Raw genomic sequence first — 11,332 nt, 5'->3', positions numbered from 1 at the left:
CAGAGTCACCTGATGTGGGTTAAGCTCCTCGAACTGTGACAAGCTCTTCCAGTCCTGATTTTCTTACAAAACCCATATTCCACTGCAATCTGGAACTTTTTCTATGACAACTAGGGCTAGAAATCTCAAGAATGCCATGGAAAGGGATGTAGGAAAAGCAGGACTGGGTCACCTTTTCAAGGTTATGTACTGTATTTCCTAATTTGCACAAAGGTAATATTTTGAGCTAATCCTATATCTTTATAGAGCTCATTGTTTGAACATTCTGAAATCTGTAGCCTTGCTTTTGATACACACAAGACTATAAATCATAGAATGCTTGGAAAGAGGGTTATTACCTGGCTCCATATCATGGAGAACAGATGTGATCCAGTCCTGCTTTTACCTTATTACATTGCATCTTTTGGTTTCACTTAATCAGAGCAATAAAAGCATGCACGCAATGAGGTAAAACCAGAACATGGAACCAGTTGGCAACCCTAGCTGGAAATAAGAGGATGGGCTCAGTGTGTCTAGGAATCAGCTGGCAAACTGATTAGGAAAAAGTCAGGAAACATTCGCAGGTAGCACATTCACCATGTGCACAGAAGTTCTTTGTAACAGGAGGCTACAGTGACTTAGGAAGCACTAGAAACACAACAAGGGAGAGCGGATGTTATTTCAAAGGTTTTGTTTTTTTAATTGTAAATAACTTTCAATGTAAAAGTTAAATTGCACACTCTTTTTTTTTTTTTTTGTAAGTTTCAGCCTCAGTATGACACATGAAGAAGCTTTACCCCTGCCCCTTCCACCACCCTCCCCACCTCCCCACCACAAAAAATAGCAAGCAACTTCCCCCCCCCCCCAAACAAAAACAACAAACCTCCATAAGGAGCTGTGAAACAGCCTCGGTAGGGTGAGGACAGAGGGAACATGGTTTGTGTAACAGATGGAACATACAGTTGGTCCTTCAGCATTTCTACCACACCCCAGGCTCTTCAGGGCACCTACAATTCTGCAGAAGAAAAACTTTAGAAGTTATTCAATGAGGACTGTCAACAGTACATGGACGTTTCAAGTTTCTTCCACCACCTTCCCATCTGTGACATGGACCCCTCTAGAGCCTGCAGTCACTGGTTTCCTTCCAGCAACTCCAAGACAGGACCTGGGTAAACCGGTATCAGCGGTCAGCCATCAAAGCTTCTTCTATAAGCCACAAATTGTCTGTGCATTATAAAACCCCCAAATCATGCATTTCATCTCCTTTTCTTCTGAAGACAGTTATTGCAATACAAGATTATATTTTCCAACTGTAAAAAAAAAAATTAAATTAAAAAAAAAAAACCTACAGCTACAGATCAGCAAAGTTAGTCTATTTATTCCCCAAGGTTTCCAGGATCAGACAAACTTTCTACTGTAATTCTCATATTATCGCTAAGCCTTTCAAATGAAACCTGTTTGTTTATGAGTACACTTTACACTAATTAATTCACTTGCAATGAGAGGATGGGCAAGCTCTCTGTTTTGACTTCAAGTTTCCCCAACATATTTGTATGTCTTTAATAATGTTTCTCTGCTTCTATAATCGCTTTCTCCAGCTAGGAAAGAAACCCTCGAAGCTATTAAACTTTAGTCAGAAGGCCTCGGCCTGCCCCATTCCAGTCATTTGTAAAACAGCATAAAATCCTGATCTGGCTAAAAGAGGCCAAAGGAGACGACGAATCCAAGGCGACAGAGGCAATATTGCAAGCAAGCCTGCGGGATGACTTTCAGTGTAAATTGTGTTCATATGCCTTTATATTCTCTCTCTCTCTCTCTCACACACACACACACACACACACACACACGCATGTATGGACATGTGCAGAGACGCCTTCCGTTACGATCCCATCTCTTAGACCTAAATCCAGGCTCTCTGGATGCATCTTTGTAGTCAGCTTCAAGCTACAGTGGTCCAGGGATCATTCCCTTCCTGCACCTACCAGCTGCTCCACATCTGTTTGCGCAGCGTAAGAAACGCCTCAGTTATTGTTACCAATTTCTCAGCAGAAACAAGGGCGTCATAGGTTTATCTGCTCTGTTTCAGAGGTTAAGAGGCCAGTGTGCCAGCAGGTTTTGGAAAGTCAGGGACCTCCCTACAGCTCGTCACCTCTGACCAAAGATGCACTGTGACCTCCGTGCACAGTAAACACTTTGTGTATCATTTTACCATCCAGTGTGGCCCCCTTGTAAAATCATGTTTTAAGACAGCAAATATGTCCACAGAAAATACTAAAATGATTGTGCACTGATTCTAAAAATACAGGTTTTGTATACAAAATTGATGTGCACACTTTGTAAAACATCTGAAGAAGCTATTGTGCTGCTAGTCACAGGCATGGAGCCAGATTCCATCTTTCCATTCCTCCCCCCCTGACTCTGCAGGGAGTTGTGAGCACCTTGGGGCCTGGAGAGATCTTGTTTGCGTTACTTTCTAATTATGTCAGGCTGCACACACACTACCTGGGAAGTACTCAAGCTAAACAGGCAGGAGAGACCGAGGCACGGGTAAGAAAGGGACAAGAAAAGAGAGAGACATGAAAAGAGACCAAGAGAAACGTGAATGCAGTGATCAAGGAAAGAGAACAGAACATAACAGAGAGGGGGATATCAAACAAGAGAGAGGAAGGAGTCCTTCACCAGGCTCTTCCACCAGTAGTTTTATCAGATTTGACAATCACTGTATTGAATAATGTATTTGATTTCATCATTACTATGTTACTATAACAAAAATGTAACCTCTGCCAAAGCCGAACAAAACAGATGCATCAGTGCAAATGTTTCTTTTCTTTTGTTTGTTTATGATGCTCTGAAATTGGCGTTTCCCCCGAATACTCTGCTCTCTTCCTTGCAACATGTAGCCTAGCCCTGACTTTAGAGATAGGCACAGTTCCAGTTACATAATTTGTTTCTGAGTAGAATCTTCCTTTCTTCCTGTCCTTTGTAAACTCCAGCAGCATTCAGACCCTCCAGTCCACTGATGGCCGTAAGTCTATACCTGGGTCCTTTGTTCGTTTGGTCCTATAATTAAGCTTTCTTTTTATAGTAAAGACCCCATTGGGGCCCATTCGTTCAAGACTGTGGGGAAAGCATCGTTCAGTTCAAACAGCTGGTCCAAGTTGACGGAGTTGGAGAGGTAGTCATTTCTTCCCTCTTCCCATGGATGCTGGAGGAAAGAGGTGGCCAGGAAGGTTTCATCAATATCCAAGTTGTTTTGGTTCGATTCAGTCAGAACTTGATCCTGCCCAACTGGGCACCATTCTTGAGGGCAATCAATATGTTTTCCATGCACGGTCAAATCCATCGCTCGTGTAATTGGGCTCACCGGAGGTGTCATCTCCAGGTCATCAAACGTGGAGAAGCTGCCATTCAAGGTGGCATCAAAAATAGCTTCCCAGTCAAAATCACCTTTCAGTGGGCCGAGGTCTGTCTGCTCCTCGTGGGTGAGCATTGGGGAACTGGACAGGCGAGGTGCCTTACATACTCGCTTGGGTAGGGTTTGCTTGCGTTTGTGTGCAGCCTTTCCCTCTGCTGGGTTCCAGTTCTGGTCATTGGTTGCTTCCTCAAACTCCCTCAGCAGTTGCTGGGACTCCATACTGATGTTCAGGACTCCGCCGTTTATCCAAGGGGAAGCATTTTGCTCCACAACAGCCACATTGTTGGATGACAGCCCAAGCCCACTGGCGAAAGCCGGGTGGATCTGCACAGGTGGTAGCCGCCGTTTCTTGATAGCGCCATTCATCAGCCTGTCAGCATACTGGGGGTCAATCTTCCAGAAGCCCCCTTTCCCAGGCTCGTCTTTCTCCCGTGGGACTTTAATGAAGCACTTATTTAAAGACAAGTTGTGTCTGATGGAATTCTAAACCCCCCCCCAAGAAAAGAAAGACAAAACAAACAAATCAAAGGTGAGAAAAAAAAAATCAATCAAACCTTCAGCCAGTGATGAAAGAACTCATACCACAGAATTAGAGGACCTTATCCCCACCAGAACCCAAAAATAAAAGAATCTGAGTTAATTGCCAAGCAACATGTAGGACAGATAATCTGACCACAAATATTTGGGGGGGGGGGGTAGAAACTTTGCTCCAATTATAGATTTGCTGTCTGAATATGAGCACCAGAAAAAGAATAATTTCGTGGTGCACAAGCCCAGGAAATCCATCTAATGTAAGTTTGCTGATTTCTCTCACATTTGGACTTTAAAACATTAACTAATGTTTTTAAGGCAATAAAAGAGGAATCTCACGCTTAATCTTCACGCTTCGAAGAGCTGCTTGGTAGGGTAACAGTCAAAGTATAACTGAGTTATCAGACTACTAGCAGGCCAAGAGGATGCCAAGAGATTCAACAAGGAGAGACATTTTAGAGTTGACCAGACATTGTCCTGTTTAATCATGCATAATCCATGCTGCAGGAGCAGCAAAAGCAACTCTTGAGTGCCTGGAAATTTCAATAAAATCTACTCAAGGCTGCAGCTCACTGGCTGGGACTCTTGGCATCTCTCCAAAGTACACAGCTCCTGCAGGACTCAATCTATCTCCTGCTATTATGGTGGCATAACCTTTAAAGACCGTCATAGGTTACAGGAACTGGGGTGGGGGTGGAGTGAAAAGGATTGAAGCTCGTGGTGGGGGGGAGGGAGTCCTGGAGAAAGAAGGAGAAGTGAGAGAATGCAGTAGCAAGTCGTACAAAAAAAAAAAAAAAGGTTTATTTCCCAAGCATTCTGGACTTTTAGTGATTCAGAATTTACTGTTTAATGAAATTTAACAAGGGTCATGGAACTGCAGGGCCCAGATCCTCCTACCGCCTAACTCCCTTCCATTTTCATTCAGCCAGGCTTGTCTGAGGTTGATTATTACCCAGCCAGTTAGCATATTTATCATTCCTGGCTGGTACAATCAATCCCACCACCTGCATCTTCGGAGGCGGGAGGGAGCTTGCAAAACCTTATTTATTTAATTATTTATTTTGCTTTTTGTTTTATGCGTTTAATTAAAACACAGAGCCCCCTTCTTAGAGAGGAGTTTTCAAGAGGATGTCGTGTTTAGTGCCGCAGAGCTTCCAGCATCTATTCAAATGCTTACCCATTTCTGAATCTTTACAAGCCATGCACTTCACCAGTACATAACTCAGAGTCCTTACTCTGTCTAATTGGTGGCTTGTAATGCCTTTCCGTTCTTAAGGAGGCAGCTCATCTAAACTCCTCCATTCCCTCCCACCCCGAATTCACCATCGCTTCTCACTTTTTGATTGTGGTTAAAGACCTTTCTCTTCCAACTGACCTTACTTTACCTTCAGGCCTTCGCTTGTCCTCTGACTCACTTCACTATTGCTATGCAACTGCCTTGGTTTGCTTTTCTTGTGTGATATTCTCTTATGCCTTGTAAGGTGCCCAACAAATAAGCAAACATTCTGTTACTTCCATTTTAGCAAAATCAGGAGAAAACATTAACAAGAAGGTTTAGGAAGGGAAGCGCTCCCTTTATGCCTTAAAGCCGGCAAGAGGTTTGGAATGATTTTGCATGTCAGTGTGTGCCCGAAGCCCAATGGAAATGAAGAAATATTTCTGCACCAATTCCTGGAAAAGGGGCTTGACTGTCAAGTTCATCTGTAGATAATTGGCAGTGCAGGGAGCCTGGGATCTGAGCTGCTTGCTCTCTAACAAGACTGCCCTGGGGACTCCAACTGTGGCTACACAAAGCCAATACCAAAATGGCAGAGCCTTCACTTCCAGACACCAGAGGAGCCCTACAAACACCAGTGTCTCGGAGTTACCAGCTGGGGGGGTGGCCCCATTGCACTCCCGGGATCCTCATTCTAATTCCCATCAGAAATGCAGGACAAGTTCAGCCATGTAATGGGGCTAAACCCATGATGGGCCCAACCTATCTGCTGAGAGACATGGAATCAGTGATATTTTGTATCCTTGGGTGACTTCCCTTCAACACTGATCCTTAGGCTGCGAAAGTTTACACTCGAAAATGCTACTTCCATTCTGATTCCATTCTTGTGTATCCTGGTGCAAGATGACCTGATGCCAAAGACCCACGTGGCTCCCAAGACTCAGCCTAAGTAATGCCGGTGCATCTTCTGCCTTCTAGTGCTGCTAACACTTTTGTGAAAATAACATTGAACTCTACAAAAGCACCTATTTGTTTATTTATAGTTTTTTATATACCGTGGCACGTAATGCACATCACTTCGGTTTACAGCAAACAGTAATTCACCTGCTCTCCTTTCCACAGGCTGAGGGAAAATGAAACTGACAAAGAGACAAATTGATGCTAAAAAGGACCCTAATAGACACATTTCTAGGGAAGGCGAGGATATTCACAGTGAAGTTCTTTCCTTCTGCCCTGGCTACTTGTTAGATCTCACCAATTAAATGTTCATCCTCAGCTGAAGATGTGCAAACTTCTGGATGTTGCTCCAGGAATAAATAGAGCTGTAAGCCATGCCACTGAGGAGGCAGTGCACACACTGCACAGTAACTCAGAAAGGAGGAGACGGGCCCATGAAGAGGCTTCCTCAGACCTCTGCCCCTCGCCACCTTCCTGCCTCAGGGTTTCAGCTCTCTCCCTTTTGCAAATAATTTGCTTCCAAAATTTTGTGCCAAAATGGAACAAAAAAAAATAAATTTCAAATTGAAGAAAGTGAAACCCTGGAAATATATAAATAATCTTCCAAAAATTGTCACAGTTTTTTTTTTTTTTGCAAACTTAAGACTTTTTGATTGTTTTGATTCCCCAAAAGTGAAACTCAGGTTGAGCCTCTGCCCCGCCCCTTTCCATCAGATGATGGTCCCTGAATTGCCTCTGTCCCCCTCTGGGGGCTGCTCCAAAGTGGCCAGCGAGAGGGCAAACAGCAGGTCCCATAGGGGGGCATCTGTAAGAAAACGTGTAGGAAATGTGAATATGCACTATACCAAAAGTAAAAACTTTACACACAATGAAAAAGTATGCTTTACTTGTATCTTTTAAATAATTATCCTGGGGTTTTTTTTGTTTGTTTGTTTTCTTTTAAATGAGATGGCCTGTTTAAAATCATTTTACATGTCTCTCCACGAGAAGTGTGTAGCAATGTTTAATTACTAGCCACACTGGAGGGTAAGTAGTCATTTGTATTGCGTTACATGTCCATTGAAGCTACTCTCCCAACCACGTTCAGAAAACCCTGCGCTTTAGAATTATCCCTTCAAGCCAAACAGCTTCTCTGGAAGCCCAGAAAGTAACAATAAGACCCTCTGGAGACGGGGAGAAAGAAGGAAGAAGCAGGAACACAGAAAAGGGCACGCCAGAGTGGCTGGTAGTGGCCAATGGCTTTCACCTCTTTACACGACTGGAATTTGCTCGCTTAACGCCACCCAGGACAAGCTGCGCGGCTGATGAGGCCATAAGGCGAGCGGCCCTGGACTTCCGCCCGAGGTGGCTGGTTGTAGCCCTGAGCCAGGATTATTGCATTTAGCGTTATGACCTTCTCGTTCTTTGTTTATTGCGTTTGAAGAAAAGAAGCACAAAGTTTGGGAGTTGCCCCCCCCCCCCCCCCACTCACCCACCCAGTTTCTGGTAAAGGGGAGCACGTAGTCAACATGTTGCTTGCAATGTCTACTCAAGCACAGCAATACTGAGCTCTCTGTATGGCATTAAACCCAGCTATATTGCAATATGCATTGTTCTCCCTATTCTCTTTCTACCCATTTCTGAGTGTTACGAAATGACAGCCCTCTTCCCCCTCCCCATGGTGCCTGTGACCTATTCTTGGCAGAATACTGCACAGGTTTGGCCATCTGTAGCCCAAGGCACCTGCTCTTCTCTGCTGCTTACCCATCTAAGTATTGGCCAGGCCTGACCCTGCTTTGCATCTGAGATATAATAAGGGTCACGCTCTTCCAGATCATCCTTGCCAGGTGCAATACAGGTCTAAAGTACCAACTATTTTCGCAATGGTTGTGAAATGACCTCCATTGCCCACCCACTGTACCTGAATGTAACTCTCCTTGAGCTACCAACAAACGAGCTAAACCTAAGTAAAGAAAAAGAGAGCATGAGCAGGATGGGGAACAAGGTGGGATGGCTTGCTTGAGAGATTACCTGCCAGGTGGGATCCGCATGTCTGAAATAACAGAAGTTATCAGTGATCCATTTGTAGATAGCTGAGAGGGTGATTTTGGTCTTCTTGCTGGCCTGCATAGCCATACAGATAAGAGTGGCATAAGAGTATGGAGGTTTAATGTGGGGGCTGGTCTTGTAGTCTATGTCCTCCATGGGTTGGGCTTGGATACCCACTCCAAGGTGGGCAGTCCTAGATGTGGAAGAAGATATGGGCTTGCCAGGTGTATGGGGCATGCCCATGCAAGCCGGGTCAGCAGCCAGGGGAGAGCATGGAGCAGCAGAGCCTGGGATCTTGTTATAGCCATGAGGATCTGAGGCGCCGGCAGAGGATGAAGACTTGTTCACGTTCGCATTGACAATTGAAAACTCTTGCAGCCACTGCAGGCTGGTTAGGCTGTCATCCAGGTTGATGGAGTCCCCCATGCTGGTCTCCTGCACATCTTCCCCCTCCACCTGAAAGCTTTGCCAGCACTCAGCCATGTCTGGGGTGGCCACAATGGGCAGGTCCAACATCCAGGAAGCTCAGGGAGGGAATTTGTAGGAGAGGTGGGGTTGAGAGCCCTCCAGGCACCTGCAATCATGGCCACAAATCAATTAATGAGCCAGAGTAACCTGGAGCTTAAAATATTAGTCACTGCCTTCACTGTTACAGTAAAATAACCTTATTCTGAAATTCTGTAAATAACAGCAAAACATTTGATATGCATTTAACATGGCAGTACATCTGTAAGGTATCTATAAATATTGTATTGTTTTACAATCAATGCCCACTAATTCTGTCACTATTCTTCTACAAAGTGAAATTTAATTGGAAATAAAGAATTGCAATGCCTAATAATTGGCCGTTTATTTGATATAAGTAAACACTTTACAAATGACATTTTTATATACACAGTGTCACTAAAATTCAAGTTTTGCAGCCTTTCTTGAGGGCTAAGCTTGATGCCATCCCTATTTCCCTTGGTATATTACCCCTCCAGAAGAGCCATTTCAAATCCCAAATCTGACAGTATGGACTGACACCGCTTCACAAGAAAACCCATGGCTCAAAGGGATTCCAGCATCCACAGAGGTGGAAATCATGGAAAATTCAGCCACACCTGCTCTGACGGACCCCGAGGCTACTCCTGGTTAGCTGACTTTCTCCAGTCGGAGCTGCAGCATGACCAGGATAGAACACCAAAGAATTCTAGAAAAGTCCGTCTCCTTGCTGATCTAGACCCCAGAAAACTAGACAGCAGTCAGGGCAAATCATTAGTTTGGTTCAAGTCGGATTCTGAGAAGCCCCATCCTGCATTTACTGTTGCAGATCACCGAACACCCACACCTACTGACCCCAGGCCACAGCCAGTCGGGTTTTCAGGATAGCAGGAGAGAAATGCCCATAATGTACAAATGTATTTCATGCTTGTTCATTGTGGCATCCTGGAAAACCGACTGTCTTTGGAGTCACCAGGACAGATTTGAGAACCACTCATTATAATACCAACACCGCTGCCTTTACCCCACCAGCCTTACGTTTAAAGTTGTTTTCCAGGCTTATTTTTCAAAAGAACTCCCTCCCTACAATAGAACCTAATCCCCCAGTATAGGCAAAAAGGAAGATTTTGGATTTAGATCATTTCCGACTTATAGCTAAAATACGTCAAATCATCCTTTCATTTTTTTTTTGTAAGGAATAATTTGCTTTATTCGGGTAATGACTAAGGGGGAGGGGGCGGCGACAGCGTCTTACTCTCAAAACGCAAATAGGCTTGGTCTTACAGAATGGAAATACAAAATCGACAGTAAAAGCAATAAACAAATTTCATAAATAAATACATGGATGCAATTATCATCAGCTTATTGTAAACCACCAAACCTCACAGGCTGCCGTAAAACGGGTTTCTATCATATTCTCAAGAGGTGAGGGGGTAAACCTCCAAAATTCCCAGGAGTCCAAATCTGAGAATATTTTATATTTTTTTTTGGGGGGGGGGGCCTGGGTGAGAAGTAAAAATACTTCTCGCCTCATTGTATGTTTCAATAAAAATGTAACACGCATACTTTTCTCTTTTGGGGCTTTCGTCTGTGTTATGCAAGGAATGCAAACTTTCAAAGTGATTCCCAGCGTCTTTTTTTTTCTTTGACTTAGAAACAAGGTTGGTTGTTTTTTTTTTTTTTACTTTTACATTTCCTGTTGGATGAATACCTCAGGTTAATAAAGCATATAGCGATGTACAGTTTTGTTGCATAACTTCATTGAAAAATATTGCGAAAAAAATCAAAACGAGTTAAAAAAAATAAAACAAGGTAACGCTAAAGTTAGTAGCTCCAAGCTCCAGGAATGAAAATTACTGATCGCAGGTGCATATCTTTTGGAACCAAAGAACAGGTTTAAAACAATTATCTAAACACTAAACATATTCCGACAGTTGCACGTATAGAATCCAACAACCCTAATGTTGCACTAAAAGTAAATAATGCAAGTTTGAGAAACAGTTTCATAAACATTATTGCGTACAGAATAGCTAGTTTTCGTTTAATACACTGCCAGATTTTTCAAGGGGACAAATATGCAACTCCACTGTTCTAATAATGCTTCATCATGGCTTTTTCCCCCTCCTTGAATTAAGAATTTTCCACGATTGCTTACCTGATTTAGATCGAGTTTCGCAGCTTCCAAACTAAGCAGGAAGGTTCTGGAAAACAGAATATCTACTTTCCCCCCGTAGATAAATTATTGCACACAGCGCCTGCCAAGCCCCTTTTATTCCAAGCCTCCCAGTGATTTGTAAGCGGCTCAATGACTGTCATTAAGTAGCTGCTCCGAAAGGCTTCCCGGGATACTATAGCAACGCCCCGCCCCCATAAACAGCTTCCACCGCTGCCATTGGCTCGCGCGTCTCCATGGAGAGAGTTCCAGCTCTTCTCGCCAGCTTCCTCTGCAGTTTTACCCTTGCAACTTGCGAGAAACTTTTTTTTTTCTTTCGGTCTTGTAATTTATTACTCATGAAATTAAAAGTTCACAAACTTGATGCAATGGAGAATCGTTTCCTTTTGTCTACTTGATGCATTAGTTTGTTTTCTCTCTCTCTCTCTCTTTCCAAGGCTTATTGTGTTTCCGTGTTTTTCTTTATTTACGCTCATGCAAAGTTATGGAAATTGGGTTAATTTTACCGTATGAAGGGGGCCGTTAAGGCTGCCTCTGAGTTTCATTAAGA

At 43.6% G+C, this 11,332-nt stretch overlaps 1 protein-coding gene across 1 annotated transcript; it reads right to left on the bottom strand.

The window, feature by feature from the left end:
- Window positions 1-828: 828 nt before the first annotated feature.
- FOXJ1 (forkhead box J1) lies at window positions 829-10,929 on the bottom strand. Its single transcript, XM_029600450.1, has 3 exons — window positions 10,765-10,929; window positions 8,109-8,700; window positions 829-3,877 (listed from the first exon to the last, which is right to left on the bottom strand). Exons 2-3 carry the CDS (start codon window positions 8,640-8,642, stop codon window positions 3,059-3,061), a joined length of 1,353 nt encoding a protein of 450 aa, XP_029456310.1. The 5' UTR covers window positions 8,643-8,700; window positions 10,765-10,929; the 3' UTR covers window positions 829-3,058.
- Between the last annotated feature and the right edge of the window lie 403 nt (window positions 10,930-11,332).

The sequence above is a fragment of the Rhinatrema bivittatum genome, chromosome 4 (assembly GCF_901001135.1).
Source record: "Rhinatrema bivittatum chromosome 4, aRhiBiv1.1, whole genome shotgun sequence".
In the NCBI taxonomy this organism is placed as follows: domain Eukaryota; kingdom Metazoa; phylum Chordata; class Amphibia; order Gymnophiona; family Rhinatrematidae; genus Rhinatrema; species Rhinatrema bivittatum.
The sequence above is the reverse complement of the archived record's forward strand: the minus strand, read 5'-3'. Positions and strand labels throughout refer to the sequence as shown.